Source organism: Saccopteryx leptura, chromosome 9, assembly GCF_036850995.1.
Source record: "Saccopteryx leptura isolate mSacLep1 chromosome 9, mSacLep1_pri_phased_curated, whole genome shotgun sequence".
Classification (NCBI taxonomy): domain Eukaryota; kingdom Metazoa; phylum Chordata; class Mammalia; order Chiroptera; family Emballonuridae; genus Saccopteryx; species Saccopteryx leptura.
This window is the reverse complement of record NC_089511.1, coordinates 26,837,019-26,857,148: the sequence shown is the minus strand read 5'-3', so window position 1 is coordinate 26,857,148 and position 20,130 is coordinate 26,837,019. Positions and strand designations below refer to the sequence as shown.

The 20,130-nt window shown below is 41.6% G+C and overlaps 1 protein-coding gene across 1 annotated transcript in view; it reads left to right on the top strand.

Annotated features, from left to right (window-relative positions):
• The window catches only part of ADAMTS18 (ADAM metallopeptidase with thrombospondin type 1 motif 18), a 153,165-nt gene that overhangs the window by 63,976 nt on the left and 69,059 nt on the right, over positions 1–20,130 (top strand). Inside the window, exons 2-4 of the mRNA XM_066348464.1 lie at positions 17,259–17,545; positions 19,417–19,610; positions 19,863–19,946. Of these exons, the coding sequence (XP_066204561.1) occupies positions 17,284–17,545; positions 19,417–19,610; positions 19,863–19,946 (540 nt within the window). The 5' untranslated portion in view covers positions 17,259–17,283. The remainder of the gene's footprint in view (positions 1–17,258; positions 17,546–19,416; positions 19,611–19,862; positions 19,947–20,130) is intronic.

The window sequence follows — 20,130 nt, the reverse complement described above, 5'->3', positions numbered from 1 at the left end:
TACCCAATGGGTGGACGCCACGTGGTATACTTCATTACAGCTCTGACAGCCGGTTACTGGCATGGCTTCCAGCTCCAGCTGTCCTTTTTAAAAAATGAATGCTGTCTGTTCCAAGGTAGGCAGGGCAAGGTAGGGCGGAGGGTTTGACATAACCCATCACCACTACAGAAACAAGTATAAACATATGTCTTTCTCATGCTCTGTATCAGCAGGCAGCAGCCTTGGCAATGGGAGGAGCACTATTTACTTCAAAACTGATTGCTCCAGTATCTTGCAAATAGACACTGTTTATGGAGCTCCAGCTGAGCCACAGGACCCGTGTGTGTCAACTGTTCCTTCTAGGAAAATCACTATTTTTAGCAAATGTTTATTAAGCATCAACTATATAAATTGCTTTCTGTCCAAACTCAAGAACCAAAATTAATTTGGATACTGAGAATTTAAGCAGCAAGAGACACCAATATTATATTGATTATTAATTTCCAGATAGCGGGGAGTAAGAGTTTTTGATAGCAAGGGATACTAATCTTATATGAAAATACTCGCTGTAATTGATTCAATACTGAGAGGTATTTTTTTAATTTTATTTTTCAATTACAGTTTACATTCATATTTTGTATTATTTTGGGTGCACAGCATAGTGGTTAGACAATTGTATACATTACAAAGCGTTCCTCCTGATAGTTCCAGTACCCACCTGGCACCATACGTTGTTATGACAATAGTATTGACTATATTCCCTATGCTGTACTTGCCATCCCCATGACTGTTTTGTAAGTACCAATCTATACTGTTTAATCCCTTCACCTTTTCAACCATCCCCCTCAACTCCTATCCCCTCTGGTAACTCTTTGTTCTCTGTGTCTGTGAGTCTGTTTTAATTTTGTTTATTTTGGTCTTTAGGTTCCACATATAAGTGAAATCATATATTATTTGTCTTTCTCTGACTTGGGGTCGTCAAACTTTTTATAAAAACCGCCCACTTTTGCAGTGCTGGTCAACCTGGTCCCTCCTGCCTACTAGTGGGCATTCCAGCTTTCATGGTGGGCGGTAGTGAAGCAACCAAACAGCGCACGCTTGGCCCACCATGAAAGCTGGGATGTCCACTAGTGGGTGGGAGGGACCAGGTTGACCAGTACTGCAAAAGTGGGTGGTTTTTATAAAAAGGTTCGCCATCACAGCTCTAGGTCCACCTATGCTTCTGCAGATGTAAGAATTTGTTCTTTTTTTTTTTAATAAATAAATTTTTATTAATTTTAATGGGGTTACATCAATAAATCAGGGTATATATATTCAAAGAAAACATGTCCAGGTTATCTTGTCAAGAATTTGTTATTTTTATGGCTGAGTAGTATTCCATTGTGTAAATGTACCACAACATTTTTTTCCGTTCATTTATTGATGGGTACCTGGTTTGTTTTCATTTCTTGGCTATTGTAAATAACACTGCAGTGAACATAGGGGTGCATATATTCTTTTGAATTAGTATTGTGGGTTGTTTTTTTTTTTGTATTTTTCCGAAGCTGGAAATGGGGAGGCAGTCAGACAGACTCCCGCATGCGCCCGACTGGGATCCACCTGGCATGCCCACCAGGGGGCGATGCTCTGCCCATCTGGGGCCTTGTTCTGTTGCAACCAGAGCCACTCCAGCATCTGAGGCAGAGGCCATGGAGCCATCCTCAGCACCCGGGGCCAACCTTGCTCCAATGGAACCTTGGCTGTGGGAGGGGAAGAGAGAGACAGAGAGGAAGGAGAGGGGGAGGGGTGGAGAAGCGGATGGGCGCTTTTCCTGTGTGCCCTGGCCAGGAATCAAACCCAGGACTCCGCACGCCAGGCCGATGCTCTACCACTGAACCAACCAGCCAGGGCCAGTATTGTGGGTTTCTATGGATATATTCCCAGAAGTAGAATTACTGGGTCATAAGGAAGTTCCATTTTTAATTTTTTTTTTTGAGGACTCTCCATATTGCTTTTCACAATGGCTGTACCAGTCTGCAAGAGTCTGTCTTTACCTCATTGCATGTTCTTGCCTCCTTTGTCAAATATTAATTGACCATAAAGGTATGGGTTTATTTCTGGGCTTTCTCTTCTGTTCTATTAATTTATAGGTCCATTTTTATGTCAGTACCAGGATGTTTGGATTACTATGGTCTTGTAGTATAGTTTGATATCTGGTAGTGTGATAGCCTCAGCATCCTCTTTTTTCTCAAGCTTACTGAGGCTTTCTGGGGTCTTTTGTAGTTCCATATAAATTTTGGATTATTTGTTCTAGTTCTGTGAAATATGCCATAGGTCTTTTTGATAGGAATTGCATTGAATCTATATATTGCTTTTGGTAGTATGGACATTTTAATGACGTTAATTCTTCCTATCCATGAGCTCAGTGAATGCTTCTGTTTATTTGTATATTGAAAGTTTAGATTTCCATACTTGAATACCTATATCTATAATAATTAGGCTAGTTAAAAAGAAATTTGATGGCATAGTAACAGTCAACAAACTGGATGTTAGCTAATGTGTGCTTATATAATTTTCCAGTCTTGTCTAAATTTTTTGGCATATTTCAAGATAATATCAGGCAAAATAGAAAGTGCCAAAATAGTTTATCCTTCTCTGTTACAGGAAGCAGAGAATCCTTACAATTTGGGTCCAGCCAGTTTTCTATAACATAGTTGGGTTCTTACGGCTTTTTCCTTCAAAGCCCTTTGCCATTCCTCACTGTATAAGAATTTGAATATTATCCTCAGAGGTGGTCTGCCCTGACTTTGTACTTCCATAGGGTTCTGTATAGTCCCTCATTTATTCAGGATGATTAGAATGTCATGCCAATGCCATTTGAGTACCAAAATCAAGTACACCATCTCTCCTCTTTCCAGGGATTTACATTAAAAGCAGACTGGATAAAAGACTTCTTGATAAGAGCTGTGGCAAAGTCCAGGATGGACTCAAGGGATGTGTGAATCAGAATGATGAATCAGGAAAATGATATAATGTGTCTGATTAATTGGTTATGTTTGTCTCCTACTGCAGAAGTGTTCTTAAGTGCAAGCATCAATGTCTTGCTTGTTTTTGTCTCCCGTAGTTCCAGGCATGTTACTTTATTTCTAGCTCTTTTATAATTTCACTAATATTGACAGAGCACCTATCATGTGCCAAACTCTGAGTAACCAAAAAATGAGCAGCATAGACACAAGCCCCAAGTTTTACTGAGTGACTTAGGAGCAATGGACAATAAACACACAAGCCAAAAGCTACATGATGCACCATCATGTAATGATAAAGGCTCTACAGAAAAATAAAACTGACTGACGTGGATAATGGCAAGGTTTGTTTTATTTATAGGGTAGTTTGAAAAGGTGTTCTTTGGGAAAAAATCTAAACACAGTAACCTCACTGTATCTGGAGAAAGAACATTCCTTTTTTTCCCTATTTGTTCATTTATTTTGTTTTTAAGATTTAATCAGTTGATAAATATGCATTTATTGCCATTTTATTATTCATATATTTATATATTTCCCCTCTTCTTAAAGAATTTTTTTTTACCAATTTGAACACCTTTATTTTATTTTCAGTCATAAATTTACACTGTCCATAAATTTATCAGCAAATTCAGAAAACTTATGTGTATTATTTAGTTAAATATGTATGGCATGGAGTGAATTGTAGAGTTAACATATATGTAGTAAATTTGGGCTTTGCAGATAACCAAAGTCAGTGTTGGCCAAGATAAACACAAGCAAAAGCACTCATACCATTCAAATGAGAATATTTTAAAGAATATGCTTTAAAATTTTATATAATACTAGTTTGGTGGTGATGAAGATTTTTTAGCTTTTTTTTCCCCTGGGAAATATTTATATTTCTTTTTATTCTAAATTATAGCTTTGTTGGGTAGAATAATCTTGGTTATAGGTTTTTGCTTTTCATTACTTTGAATATTTCTTGCCAGTCCTTTCTGGCTTGGAAAGTTTCTGTTGAGAAATCAGCTGATAGTCTATGGGAGCTTCCTTGTAGGTAACTAATCGCTTTTCTCTTGATGCTTTTTAGATTCTCTTTGTCTTTAACCTTTTGCATTTAAAACTTTTTTTTTAATTGATTAATTTTAGAGAAGAGGAAGGGAGAGAGACAGACAGATAGAACATTGATCTGTTTCTGTATGTGCCCTGACCGGGGATCAAACCCACAACCTTTGTGTATCAGGATCATACTCTAAACAATTGAGCTATCCAGCCAGAGCCCTTTGGCATTTTAATTATGATGTGTTTTGGTATGGGCCTCTTTGAGTTAATCTTTCTTGGAACTCTATGTATTTTCTTTCACCAAGTTAGGGAAATATTCTGTCATTATTTTTTCAAGTAGGTTTTCAATTTTTGCTCTATTTCTTCTCCTGCTGTCAGCCCCAGATGCAGATGTTGATATCTTTGAAGTTGTCACTATCCTCATTGTGTGTGTGTGTGTGTGTGTGTGTGTGTGTGTGTGTGTGTGTGTATGTAGAGGGGGGGTGTCTTTTTTCCTTTTGCTGTTCTGATTGGGTGGGTTTTGCTTCTTTATATTCCAAATTGATGATTTGATTCTTGGCTTCATCTATTCTACTGATTCCCTATAAATTATTCTTCATTTAAATGAGTGTATCCTTCATTTCTGACTGGTCCCTTTTTATGCTGTTGAAGTTCTCACTAAGTTCATTTAACATCCTTATAACCAGTGTTTTGAACTTTGCATCTAGTAGATTGCTTGTATCCACTAAGTTTATTTAATTCTTTATCTGAAGTTTTGTATCTTTTCTTTCACTTCGGACATGTTTATTTGTTTCCTTATTTTGCTGCCTCCCTGTGTTTGTTTCTATGTATTTAGGTAGATCTGCTACATCTCCCGGGCTTGGTAGAGTGATCTAATGTAGTAGATGGCCTGTAGGGTCCAGTGGCACAGTCTTCCCAGTCACCCAAGCTGGGTGCTCCAGGTGTACCTTCCTCCGTGTGGGCTGTGTACACCCTCCTGTTGTAGTTGAGCCCTGATTGCTGTTGGCACATCAACAGGAGAAATTTATTCCCAGGCTGGTCTGCTGCAAGCACTGGCTGTGGCCACTGACCTCTGACCAGTGTGGGAAAACCTCTGTGCAGGTGCCCATCCTACAGAACAGGACTTACTTCAGCAGGGCTCTGATGCCCACTGAGCCCACCCCTTAAGCGTGTTGCTTGTGGAGGTGGTTAGATAGTGATGCTTTGATATGGTGTGTAGTTCTAGGGCCTCCCAGGAGTTGCAGGCAAAGGTCAACCACCATCTATGTTCTGCCTGGGGCCACCCAGCACAAGCTATAGAGTAGTCTTCAGACGGCTGCTACTTGTGCTGGGTTTGGAAGTGCCCAGGTGAGGCCAGGCTGCAAACCAAGGCCAGATGCTGCTTGTTTGAGAGATTTTAGGACTATCTAGAGAGCATCATGAGCTAAGACACCCCATTCGTATAGAAAAGCCAATAGAAATAGCTTGGATGGGCCAGAAAAGTGGGTGGGGCAGGGTCTCAGGGAAGTGTGAGCCAGGTTGATGGAGTCCCAGACAGGGTACCCATCTTGGCTCTGTGGACGGGGAGGGCTCATCAGAGGAACAATGGCTTCTGCCAACACCTCTGTCTAGGAGAAAGCTGCTCCCCCACTTTCATCCTGATGCCGGACAAGTCAGTTTCTCTCATATGTCGCAGGCTCCTTTCAAGTTGCTGCCCCAGTGCTGGATGGAGCCCAGAGGGAGTAAGTCTAAGTAACTCTGTGTGTGGGCCCTTTAAGAGGAACATCTGCCACAACTCCCGTTGTTTTTTACAGCCACAAGTTTTGGGGACATCTCTTCCTGGTACTGGCACCCTGGGCTGGATGTGGGGCTGGGAACCCTCACTCCTTAGGGGGGACTTCCACAGCCGAGAGTAACATGTTTTACCTGTGCTGCCATCTTGCCTGGGAGGGCGAAAGAACTTCCAATCCAGCAATTTTCAGCTTTTTTCATCTCATGGCACACGTAAACTAATGACTAAAATTCCGTGACCCACCAAAAACATTTTTTGTTGATCTGAGATTAAAAAAAAAAAAAAAAAAGGTATCATTTTGATTCATTCATACTAGAAAGCTATTGTTGTGTTGCTTGTTGTCTTTTTCTTTTTTTTTTTTTTAAATTTGACAATCGGAGGGAGTAGTGCCCCTAATTAAATAGGTATTACACGTTTTAAAAATTCTTGTGGCACACTGGTTGAAAATCGCTGTTCTAGACACGGGATACAGCAGTCACAAGGGTCTTGGGGTGGGAGCTTGGCTGTCCCGTGGATGGAGCAGTGATGGAGCCGGTGTACCCTGAGTTCAGTAGAAAGGGTACAGGATGGGTGGGGAGGCAACCAGGCGCTGGACTCAGATGGAACTTGACTGCAACATTGTTTGAAATCTGTATTTCTTGTCCTGGCACTCAATCTTGTAATAATGCAGCATAAATGTGGCCTGTTCAAAGGGATGCTTTAAAAGAAATAAGTTTGGAGCAAGGGAGGATGGGCATTGCCCACAGAGAAATGAGAGAGGAGGCCACGGCTGTATTTTAGGCCTGGGGTGATACAGAGCAGAACTGGCATCAGAACACAGGGAAGGACAGAGTTGGGAGCTCAAGAGATCAATTGTACGTTGAAATTTGTCAGTGTTGTTGACTGCATAATACTGCATTCGGTAGGGTGTTATTTAGGGGACATGAGAATTTGAGGTCGGGAGCATAAATTTGGATTCTGAAATTGACATTAAAAGAACACAACTTAGATGGATATTGTTATGACTGTTTTCTCCCAGACGTTTAACATGTACCCACCCCTTTCCAGAGCATATTGACATGACATGTGATGAAGAAGGACTGTTATTAGCAGACACAGCACCAAAGCCTGGAATGATCTAGTGGGGAACACTGGCTGCATGGTCCCATGTGAAGTTCGTGGAAAGTCTGGTTTCTATTAAATCCAGACATGCTAGCTATCTTGACTTGGTCCCTCCCAATTAACCAACAGCCATTATGGCCGTCATGTGTTTTCCAAATGAAATCCTTCCCCAAGCTTCCTTTGAAATGATCTGATGTTCAAGAAAAAGGCTGGAGCAAAGAAGATGGTGTGACACAAGTCTGTCTAATAGCACCTTCCCTAGTCTTCCTTAGAAGTGAACGTTTTCATGATCAAACTGCTGGTAAAATGCCATGCAGCTTTGACAGCTGTCATTGTTGATTGCCAGGGCATATTTAGCTATTGGAAGAGGGGAGAAGTTGTTACTCTCTCAAAGACATGTGGAGGACCTCTGACATATAGGACATGTCTTGGCTGTTGCAAAGCAGAGTAGCCCAGTCATGTCCAGCAAGTTCTTGCAAGACAATAGAAGGGAGAAAACTAGAGCGTTACAAGGTGAATCTGAACTAGCTTAGTAATGTCCAATAAGGCCACATTCCAGAGAGCAGTTGAACCAATTATCTCCATGATAATTGAACCAAAGACCCATGGAGGAGCTTTCTTGATGGTACTGTTGAACACCCTCCCCTTCATATGAAAATTGAGAGGGGAGCCTGGGCTGGTTAGTTCAGTGGATAGAGCATCATCCTGGCATCCACAGGTTTGATTCCATCAAACTGGGATGATGGACATCCCAAGTTTGATTCCCAGTTGGGGCACACAAGAGAAGCAACCATCTACTTCTTCTTTTCCCTCTTCCCCTCCCACAGCCAGTGGCTCGATTGGTTCAAGTGTGGCCCTGGTTGCTGAGGATGGCTCTGTTGGCCCACGTGTGTCAGCATCAGGTACTAAAAGTAACTCAGTTGATTTGAACATCGGCCCCAGATGGGGGTTACCAATTGGATTGTGGTTCAGATGAATGCTGAGTCTGTCTCACTATCTTCCCTCCTCTCTCTGAAAGAAAGAAAGAAAGAAAGAAAGAAAGAAAGAAGGAAGGAAGGAAGGAAGGAAGGAAGGAAGGAAGGAAGGAAGGAAGGAAGGAAGGAAGGAAAGAGAGAGAGAGAGAAAGGGGGAAAGAAAGAAAGAGAAAGAGCAAGAAAGAGAAAGAAAGGAAAAAAGAAAGGGAAAGAAAGGAAAAGAAAGAAAAGGAAGGAAGGAAGGAAAAGAAATGAAGGGGGAAAGGAAGAAAGAGGAAGGAAGAGAGAAAGAGGAAGAAAGAGAGAGAGAAAGAGAAAGAGAGAAAGAAAAAGAAAGAAAGAGAAAGGAAAGGGAAAGGGAAGGAAAGGAAAGGAAATCGAGAGGGGAAGCCAAGACGATGACTGTGATTTAGTGTCAACTCGACCCTGGCCTTCATTCCTAGAGGGTGTGAGTTTTTGGGTATTTCAGCCAAAGGTAGTTGACAGGAGGTTAGCACTTGCATTAAGCCAGTCCAATATTTTGTTTTAAGGAGTCATCTCTTAAGAATCATTTATTTGGGCTTCTAACTTACTCTGCCAAGAAAAAAAAAAGTCATATCCTCTCTGGAACCTTTCTTTACCTTTTTTCAGCTTTATTAAGGTTTAATTGACAAAATTGTACGATAGTGAAAAGCATATAATGTGATGATTTTAATACATCTATATCACGGAAAGATTTTCCCCATTGCGTTCACCTCATATATTTATTTACTTTTATTATGAATACATTCAAGTTCTTTCTCAGTCAATTTTAGTTATTTCAATAACAGTGTTTCTGGAACTTTTCCTGAATCCTAATGGGCTGTGTGTTGAAGAGTGAGGGAAGTCTGTGTGATACAGACAGTTTAATAAAAGTGCCTATCAAATCAGACCATTGCAAGAGTCAGAAAAGATTTTGCAGTTAGAACGTATTGCACAGTGTCTGGTACATAGGAGACAGTGAAGAACTGGTCCTTCAGGTGAAGGACAGTCAAGGAGGGTGGAGAGAAAAGGAGAGAGACATTTGCTGGTCATGATTAAACTCTTTGGGTTAGTTTATAAATGGTAAAACAGAGATTTTGACTGCTTATCAAAACCATGTGCATTTATGAGCACTTGTGGATTTAAATTTTTTGAAATTAATACTAAAATTTATACAATCAGCTAGGGTAAACACGCCAGCTATTTCGATATTTACACATTGTTTAAAAAATAAAAAGAGCCTTTTAGAAGTATGTGCCCTTCTGAGAACGGCCACAGCCATGTGTTGGACAGAATCGGCTCACACCTCTCAACTGAATGTTGAGTTGTGAGCCACTGTATTCTGGTCTCATGGGATTTGGGCTGTTGAAGTCATTAAGTATTTATTTCAATAGAAATATTGTTAATTAGCCAAATAAATAAGTTTCATCAGTATGTTATGAATATCTTTTAAGAGCCACTGGAATGGCATAATCTGTACCCGTACAGACAGTTTATAGTTCAAGTGCTTTGAAGAAGGGACCAACACGATTTATCTTTGTGTCAGTAGCATAAACCATTGCATATGGTCAAAGCCATATTGGCTAATATTGCTTTGGAGCCAAAACTGGTTAGTATAAATGAAAGAAGGAGGATAATTTGTGTTGAGCCTACTAGAGTATTTGAAAAAGGAGCTGAAAATTCTCAGCTAGGAAAGAGAAAAAAGCCAGACATTTCTAAGAACCTCTGAAGCAAGAATTTTTTTCCGAATTCATTGCTATTGATGTGACTCAGAAAGCCATAGAGGGCCCTGGCCAGTGGCTTAGTGGATAGAGCATTAGCCCGGCATATGGATGTCCTAGGTTCAATTCCCAGTCAGGGCACACAGGAGAAGTGACCAATTGCTTGTCTCCTCCTTCCTCTCCTCCTTCTCTCACTTTTCCCCTCCCACAGCCAGTGGCTTGATTGGTTCAAGCATGGCCCCAGGCACTGAGGATAGTTTGGTTGGTTTGATCACATCAGCCTCAGGCACTAAAAATACCTCGGTACTTGAGCATTGGCCCCAGTGTTGCAGGGTGGATCACAGTCAGAACACTTGTGGGAGTCTGCCTCACTATCTCATCCTCCCACCTGAAAAAGAAAAAGAAAAGAAAGCCAGAGACTGAAGAATGCATAGAGACTCTGCCTCATTGAGGTCAGAGGTCACTTGGATAAACATCTTGGCTGGTGATGCCGTGGCCTTGTACCATGGGCAGAGTGCACAGTTGAACAACCTTGGAGTGATCTGCTCAGGTGCTCACTGGGAAGCGGCGGGCCTTTACTTGTGCCGTCTACACCGACGACCAGCACATAACTTGAGAGTTCTAGTCCACGAACCTGGTGCATTCTGCCACCTTCTCCAGAAAGTCCACGTGGCATTTTTTTCTCTGAGCAATAGCCATCCACTTATTTCTTGAAGGCCTACCCGAGGTATTCTGTTCCCATGATGCTGCCTATTTCCAGGGGAGGGCAGGTGGGTAAGAGATTGGGTCTTCAGAATGGATGAAGGCTGGATTTCAGCATTTTGACCTGTGATCATTATGGATCCAAATTGGGTCATTTAAGAGGAGTAGTTGAGCAATTTCCTTTCTACCGGCCCTCAGTCTCTCTCGTAGCCATCAAAACAAACCAACAAACAAATCAAAACTACAACCTAGAATTCTTAGATTAAGTGACTCCGAGGTAAAAAAAAAAAAAAAGATTTCTCCTCTGTCTTTAACTTCAGTTACATTTCTAAGAATTGCGTTGATATACTTCAGGTCTTCAAAACCTTGTTTAGTCCCTTCATTGTTTCTCACGGTACATAGAAAGAGCCCTTATGCCTTGTCCCAAAACTGTAGGTCCAACTGAAGGGGGACATTCCAATAACAAACGCACTGTTAAAAAGAGGCAGAATTTCTCTGCTCTGTTCCTTCAAATAATTAACCACAATAATGATAACAAGAATAAACATGGATGGAGTGTTTTCTCTGTGTCAAGCATTGTTCTTAGCACTTGAAAGTATGAACTCATTTAACCTTTAAAAAATCCTGTGAGGGAAGTGCTGTTTTTATTCCCTTTTTACCACTCAGGGACTTGAGCACCTGAGAGGTTTACAGACTTCCCCGGGAGATAAGAACAAGGATGAAAGGGGCACTTCCCCATTGCAGACCTGGAGATGCTTTATGGCTCTTGTGAGCTTCCTGACCCCCTCTCTCACCAGGCTGGGGGAAACTTGGGAAGATTGACAGTATCTGGTTAAACATGGACTGACTGGGCTTTTCAGATTTTTGAAGGACAATTTTTGTGTGCATGAACTGGAAAACATACATCTTCTAAATCATATTTTTATGGTAAGTCCTATTGGCACTAATAACTCTATTGGAATAGATGGGGAATGACAGAGTTTTGTTGACATATATATTATATTTTTTTCTCCCAAAGTATAAGAAATTTCCCCCCTATGACAGTAGGGAATCCTGAACATACATTCTTTTTACAAAGTCTGTGCCCATGTGTGAGGACCTGTCCTAGTTATCAATTAAATCCTTTCAACATGTAGATGCAGACGGCAAAAAGTTATATTTCAGTTCCTTAGAATTGTGTGCTGTAGAGAGAACTGAGGACTTTATCAGTGTCAGGGTGCTCTCAGCATAATAATGTCAGATTTTGTCTCCTGAGTCTGATCATTGGTCCATGTGGTTCTGCTTGGTCTCACCTGGGACCTGGTAAATGATTTTTTTTTCTTTTCCAAGTGAGAGGAGAGGAGATAGAGAGACAGACTCCTGCATGCTCTCTGATCAGGATCCACCTGGCAACCACCACCTGGGGCCAATGCCCTGCCCATTTGGGGCCATGCTCACAATGGAGCTATTTTTAGCCCCTAAGGTAAAGGCTCCATAGAGCTATCCTCAGCACCGGGGCCAATGCCAAATGAGCCATGGCTGCAGAAGGGGAAGAGAGAGAGAGAGAGAGAGAGAGAGAGAGAGAGAGAGAGAGAGAGAGAGAGAGAGAAGAGGGAGGGAGAATGGTGGAAAAGCAAATTGTCACTTCTCCTGTGTGCCTTGACTGGGAATCAAACCTGGGACATCCACTTACAGGGCCAGCACTCTACCACTGAGCCGATCAGCCGGAGCTGGTAAATGTTTTTTATATTCTCTCATGTCTCTAATTTTCTTTTTAAAAGTCACTGTGGTCTCTATTTTTTTATGTTAATATTTACTGAGCAATTCACAATTTAGCACCATGCCTAATAAATAGTCACTTACTTAACTGATGAGAAACCCTAAGCGAGGGATACTTTTATTCTCACTTCACAGATTGGGTGGGGGCAAACAGGACTTTACAGTGCTTTAACCCAGCTAGCAAGTGGCAGAGCTTAAATTTTACCTTTAAATGGTCTCGTTTTAATATCGAGCATTTCCCTTCATTCATTATCTTGTGCTATTTCATTTTATCTTAATTTTTGCTGCTCCTGACAAAATCCTAAAACATCCTCATGCCGATAGTTTTTTTCAGATGTTTTCTCAGTCTTTTCCTTAATTCTTAGTCTTTCATTTCCTGGATATATTCTGTCTCCCTCCCCAACTCCTGGACCATAGGCTCCCATTTTATATTGACCACAAGTAAAGCTTTTGCTTCTTCTGAACTGAGAGGTCTCCTTTGTGGTGGCATCACACATGGTGGACCACAGACCAATTATTCTTTAGTGCTATTGTTTGGACAAAATAATAGGTTTTTTTCTTTTAAAACATGTGATGTCTTGACTGAAGTCAATATTTTTTGGTGCTGTTGTCAGAGATAGGTGAAAAATAGTTTTGTTTTGTTTTTAGATTTTTTAAAATTCATTTTAAAGAGGGGAGAGACACACAGAGAGAGAGAGAGAGAGAGAGAGAGAGAGAGAGAGAGAAAGGACAGGAAGGAGCAGGAAACATCAGCTCCTATACGTGCCTTTACCAGGCAAGCCCGAGGTTTCAAACTGGCGACCTCAGTGTTCCAGGTCGACACTTTATCCATTGTGCCATCACAGGTCAGGTCAAAATTTTAAAGTAAAAAATAATTGACATTATTCAATGATAATGTTTTAAACTTATTGATAGCCACAAATACATGTCTTTGACAATATTTCTCCAGCCAGCCTCATGGGGCTACTTTGTTATTCTGTCGGTTAGTCTTTACAAAGATTAGAAATAGAATAATGATCCAGCCCATGGGGATCTTTTTAGTAGTATTTCAAGTTATTGCTATAAGATGTATTATCTCACTTGAAGTTCTGGTTCAGTTTCAGCAAATGTCATTAATTCATTGAGTTTTTTTTTTTTTTTTTTTTTTACTGAGACAGAGAGTCAGAGAGAGGGATAGATAAGAACAGACAGACAGGAATGGAGAGAGATGAGAGGCATCAATCACTAGTTTTTTGTTGTGGCACCTTAGTTGTTCATTGATCGCTTTCTCATATGTGCCTTGACCGTGGGGCCACAGCAGATCGAATAACCCTTTGCTCAAGCCAGCGACGTTGGGTCCAAGCTGGTGAGCTTTTGCTCAAACCAGATGAGCTGGAGCTCAAGCTGGTGACCTTGGGTTCTCAAACCTGGGTCCTCCGCATCCCAGTCCAATGCTCTATCCACTGCACCACTGCCTGGTCAGGCTCATTGAGTCTTTTAGTTTTTCATTATGTAACAGGTATAAGTGCTTGGGTACAAGTTCCTTCACACATAGACCCTGGCTTTGGGGAGCTTATAGCTTCCTATTTTTCATTAAGGCTGTTCACTCTGAACTTAAAAAAAAAAAATAGTTGTGCTGTCATACTACCACTTAATTTATCTGTTTCTGGAATTCATCTCTTTTTTTTCTGTTATTTCAAAAGCTTTTGGTAGAGTTTAAATATGACTTATTTTCTAAAAAATTAAGGGGAGTTTCCTGAAGTGTGATTTGCACCTGACATGAGTCCTTTGTGAATTATTCTGGCCACTTAAATCTAAAAGAAGAAACAACTACTAACAAATAAAACATATTAGCATATAGTATCTCCTTTGTAAAAGTATAAAATGGTAACATAGGGTCTGACTAGATATTGACTCTTGGTCAGTATCCATTCAGTTTTTAAACTTAGCAGTTAAGTTATATGACTGTGTCTCTACCTACGTCTTTGAAACAAGGAAAGCTTGAGCATTTACGGGGTAATCAAGATTGTGAGCAGACCTTTTGATCCAGAAGGAGACACAGCCAGTTCTTTCTCTCTGGCTTGCTTGGTCTTGGGAGGGAAAGGCATCCTCTTGGGTGGGGAATTTGGGCAGCTCTCAGCTAATGGCACCCACATCTTCATGGACTTGGGCCCTTTCCTTTTCTTCTACAGCCTAGGGGAAGCCTAAGCATGTCCTCATGCTCATTCCCCATCTTAGCAGGCCCCTGAGCCTCTTGTTTTCTCCCCTCCCTCACCGGCTCCTCCCCTCCTTACTTCTGAATTGCTGGTCTCTTCATGCTATAGAGCAGGGGTCCCCAAACTTTTTACACAGGGGGCCAGTTCACTGTCCCTCAGACCGTTGGAGGGCCGGACTATAAAAAAAACTATGAACAAATCCCTATGCACACTGCACATATCTTATTTTAAAGTAAAAAAACAAAACGGGAACAAATACAATATTTAAAATAAAGAACAAGTAAATTTAAATCAACAAACTGACCAGTATTTCAATGGGAACTATGGGCCTGCTTTTGGCTAATGAGATGGTCAATGTCCAGTTCCATATTTGTCACTGCTAGCCATAACAAGTGATATGATGCGCTTCCGGAGCCGTGACGCATGCGTCCCGCATCACCGGAAGTAGTACTGTACGTGAGTGATGCTGTGCTTTGCAGCGCCACCACATACAGTACTCCAGGATGCATCCTGTGCTCCTCTCATTAACCACCAATGAAAGAGGTGCCCCTTCCGGAAGTGTGGCAGGGGCCGGATAAATGGCCTCAGGGGGCCGCATGTAGCCTGCCGGCCGTAGTTTGGGGACCCCTGCTATAGAGGCTTCCCTGCCTGAGCCAGGAAAGGGCTTCAGGTCTCCATTCAATCAATGCCCATTCTCAGCAAAGCGTCCTGTCACCTCCCACTCTCAAGTTGGTTTTCCATTCTCTTCCCTCTTTCCGGTATTTTCTCTCGTAGAACCCGGCTTTTTTTCTTCATACATGACACAAAGGAATATTTCATACCCATTTGTGATCTTTTTATTTGTTTAATTCCTGCTTCCCCCATTTAATCAGAATCCTTTGAGAGCACGCAGGGAGCCGTCAGAAGATCTCCTGTGCTCACTAACTCAAAATGCTTCACCCATTCTGCGGATAAATAGGCGTGCCTTCTGGATGCAGTGGGTTATATGGTTCAACTCTACAGTGTATTTATTTGGTTTAGATTTTGTTTTCTATCAAACTAGCCCCCTCCCCCAAGAATGTTTTTCTTCTTTAACATCCAGCACTGTAAAATCCTAGTTTTGTGATAAATTGTTCTAGATTTTTGTCATCATTCCGAACTGAAAAATAGAGGGCTGTTTGGGCCCAGCATGTTTGCCCCAGTATCGCGTGACCATTTATTTTGTATTGCTTTCTCAGAAGGGAAGCTTCCTCTCTCTCTGCCCTTGAGCCGCCTACACAATCTGAAACAGAGAAAGGAAAGCTTCCAAACTGGTCAGTCCAGTTAAGGCACCAAGTGGCTTACGCTTTTGATATAAGTCTAACCAAGTTAGGAAGTTACTAAGGCTGGAGGGCTTTCAAAGATAATTCACTTTTTTTTTTCAAGAATAGTTATATTTGTTCACTGTTGGGGACCATAAGTGATGTTTCTTGTCTTCATGCAGCTTGGAAGAGATGAGGGCCCTGTTCAGGGAATGTGGGGCCTGATTTCCACCTGTGCTTCCTGCTGAGATTGATGCAGGGTAGCCGTGAGGTTTAGACAAGAAACTGCACGGAGCGCTCCTGGCTTCCCACCTGTAATGTGGGGAGAGTTCCTGGTTCTTAGGAATTTGAACACGTCACTTCCCAGCTCTGGTTTCTTGTCTGCAAAGGGACGGGGTGGGGGATGCTGGCATGCCCTTGGCATTCCCTCCTCTCTGAGTTCCTTTAACCCACTTATTCAATAAGCATTTGCAGACTAATCAATGTTGATTGGCAGCTAACGCCTGGCGTGCACCCGGTTGCCAGCGAGGCTCCTGCCATTGAACAGTGTACGTTCAAATCGTGTGTCAAAGGTGGTGTGGAGAAGGCTGCGTTTTGTTTTGTTTTGTTTTTTTCCCTGAAGAGAGACTAAAGCAAATAGTCTGTGGCCTGAGATCATCTGGAAGTGGGGAGGGCAGTTTTAAACAGGGTCATGAGTGCAGCTTCTCCAAGGAGATGGTATTTAGGCTGAGACAGCAGCGAGTACCAGGAAGCCAAGCCAGTTTAAAGAAGATGATTGTGGTGAAAGAAGTGTGTGCAAACTCCTTTCAGCGTGTGTCGGGGAGAAGTCATTTTCTCTTTATTCCTTAGTAACCTAAAAATAAAAAGCCAAAGTGAGAGGCCATACATGTTTGTATAAGGTCACAGAATTGCCGTCCTGGAGCACGGATTCGGGCAGAAACCCAAGTTGTGTCCTGATTACAGGGTGAAGGCGAACGGTATTTGTGAGCGCAGGGAGGGAAGTGATGGCATGAAGGAAGGACAGAAATCCCTCTTGTGCTAGCAAGTTGAGTTGTTCCTTAGCTAACACAGCTGATCGCTGATTTCTATCTTCAGAGAGTCTGAAATGAGCAGTCCCTGTGGTCAGGATGTCTGCTTTCCTGTTAGTGTTACAAACAGTCATTTAGAAAACAATGTTGCTTTGGCTCAGTCCAAAGGTTATGCTGTCCAGTTCAACCTTCTCCAAGGTTCAAGGAGCTAGACGTGACAGCAGCATCTGGAATGCCTTCTCTGGCTGTGTTGTGCCAACTTCTCACACCTAGGTTCTTGGCCAAGACACCCCTCCAATGAAACAGATTTAAGGTGGTGGCTTGGGCCATTTCCAGGAGTTAACTCAGTTTTCCTGTGTATCTCCCATGTAGACAAGAGGCATATATGTTAGTAAACATCTGTTCATTTTTCTCCTGTGAACGTGTCAGTTTATTACAGGGGGGTTCTCAGCCAAGAACCTAGAAGGATAGAGGGAAAATTTAGCTTTTCTTTCCCACAGTTTGAATATTCACTTTCCCACTCACTATCTTAGCCTCGGTCTCCTCATCTGTAGGAGGGGGATAAGATTTGCAGCTGCTAATGGTGCAGATAAAGTGATGCGTGCAAGCACTTAGCACAGGAAGTAGTCAATAAACAGTTGCTGAAAATCAACCCATAAAAAAGGCCTGCCGGGAATCGTTAACATTTGCTTTGTGTTTGGCTTTCTAGTCAGGTCTAATAAGGACACGAAAAAATGAATTCCTCATCTCGCCATTACCTCAGCTACTGGCCCAGGAACACAACTACAGCTCGCCTGCAGGCCACCATCCTCACATACTGTACAAAAGGACCGCTGAGGAGACGGTCCGGCGTTACCATGGCTACACGGGCTCTAGCCAGAATTATCCTGGTCATACCCCAGGTCACGCTCCCCACACGTATCGAAGTCAAGAAAGAGGGAATCACCATCGAAGGTTGCAAAAGCAGCATTTTTGTGGACGACGCAAGAAATGTATGTAAGGAAACTTTTTCTTACTCTGTTCTTATGTGGGCCCTCCATAGGTTTTCCTGCGTGATATTGGGTGTGCTGACTTTGCAGGTTAAGATGGGGCTACAATGAGTACCCCCCAGAAATTAGTCATGGAGATGGTCCAGACATCATCCCTGTCATGCAAACACTAGGTGATCAAGTCTCAATTTTTCTTGGATACACTAGAAAAGATTTTTTATGCTTTTTGTTGTTGTTGTTGTTGTTGTTCTTTTAGCATCTCTTGCATTTTAGTCACAGGTTTTAATATTATGTCTGTGCTCATGAGAAAAGTTCCCAGACTTACAATAATAAAAAAATCAGAGGTGAATCCTCAGGTGTGATTGGGTGTTTCTCCTGAGGATTTGAAGGAGCAATTTTCCAGAAAACAAGGACACTGGCACCAGAGTGGAGTGGCAGTGAATTAGCTGGACCCCCGGGCATGCTAACATGTCATCAGTGTAACAAATTATTATTTTTTTACATTAAGTTTTGGAAATCTAGTATTTATTTTGCACTTAGAGCATCGTTTCAACTCAGATGATAAACTCCCACCAGAAATACTTAATCTGTATTTAGACTTCATAAAATTGAAGGTTGAAAAAGTAGGTTTATATAGTCAAGTTGTTCCAAACATGCCTACGTTTTAAAATAACTGAATCAAGTATTGCTTTTTAAATGAAAACAGAAATGTAAAATTAACTCCCTCCATTGCCACCAGCCACATTTCAAAGGCTCAGTAGCTACGAGTGGCACGTGAGTCGGACAGGCAGCCGGGTGAGGGGTCTGCCCATTGGGAGAAATAATGAAAGATAGTGTCTTTACCTTTTTAATTGATTTTTGCATTTGGGGTGTTATTGAAATACCCTCTGTTAGAGCATCTATCTTTGGCATGGATCTGGAGTAATAGTATTAATAATTGTAATGATATGCATGGTGGCAGTGAGATATGAAAGCTAAACTCAAGGTCATTCATCAATGTGGCCAACCTGTGTTTTTTAACTCTACGTCTAAATGATTTGCTTTTTAAATTTCACTCTGTGGAGAACAGCTATCACTATTATAACAGTGCCAGTTGTTAAATACTGAAGTCGTTCTGTATTATTAGTTTACATAGGCATTGTCCTGGGCTTTGTAAATGCCCTTCTCTGTCCCAGCACCCCCTGGACTTGGCACTGTCCACTCACTAAAGGGATCGTACCTGGGCCAACAGGCATGTCCAGGGCTTTGCTCAAAGGTTATGGCCAGTATTCATTTTGTTCAGGTGGTGCCCTCACCTTTGCTATAGTATTTATACTTTTAAATATCACCTTGATGTGCTGCTTCCTCTATAACTAAGTCAACATCAGGCCGAAGACCAGACTGACCACTTACTTTGTGCTATGTTAAAGTTTGTGTTGATGAAACAAGAGTATAAGACACAGGCAGTGTTCTACAGGATATGTATTTCTACATTTTATTTAGGAAATAATATATAAAGTGTTATGAATTCAGATACGAAGAATGATGTCCATGTTGGTAGTGTTTTTTAGCCATAAAATAAAAGGAATATTTTCTGCTTTTAAAGACTAGTCCCACAAAATTGATTTTTGTAGCTTTTCTTTTGCTCATTAGAGCATTTTTGAGTTGTTGAATTGATTCATCCATCCATCCATCCATCCATTCAAACAAACTTCTATTGCATGAATTCTTGACCACAAACTAGGTGCAGAGCCCCAGAATAGGCACTGATGGCATCACTTATTGGTAGATTAGTAAAGTGTTGGTGACATAGTCCTTCTCTTCCCCTTGTTGAGATTTCTGTCTCACCCAAATGTTCTGTTCTGATATCCCTTCCAAATGCTGTTATGTTTATTGTAGATGCCCCCAAACCCCCCACAGAGGACACCTATCTCAGTCTTGATGAGTACGGGAGCACAGGGCGGCCCAGAAGGTCAGCTGGAAAGTCACAAAAGGGCCTCAACGTGGAAACCCTTGTGGTAGCAGACAAGAAAATGGTGGAAAAGCACGGCAAGGCGAATGTCACCACGTACATCCTCACGGTCATGAACATGGTAAGGGACTGTCAAGAATCCATCCTCCTGGCTCTCCAAAGCAGCTGGGAAGCATGGAATGCCCTGTGTGGATTGAACAGCAGATGTAGCCATGTGGTTTTATTGGGAAAAAAGGAAATTGACTTCATTGTACACACACACACATATATGATAAAATGAAAGCCAATATACATACAAATATTTCTCATTGGTTATACCCTCCCCAGTATGGGAAATGTCTAGATTTATATTTTGCTTCAATTGTTCCAACAGGTTTCCAGCCTATTTAAAGACGGAACCATTGGAAGTGATATAAACATTGTTGTGGTGAGTCTCATTCTTCTGGAGCAAGAACCTGTAAGTGGCAAACTTCATTTATTTCTTCATTCAGGATATGCTTATTTAACACCTACTGTGTGCCATTCCTGTACTTACTGGTCATTAGACATTCAAATTTGAAAATATACTGACCCTCCCCTCAAGGAACATACAATCTAATAGGGTTGTGTATTCAAATAACCAAATCATCATAAAATAATTA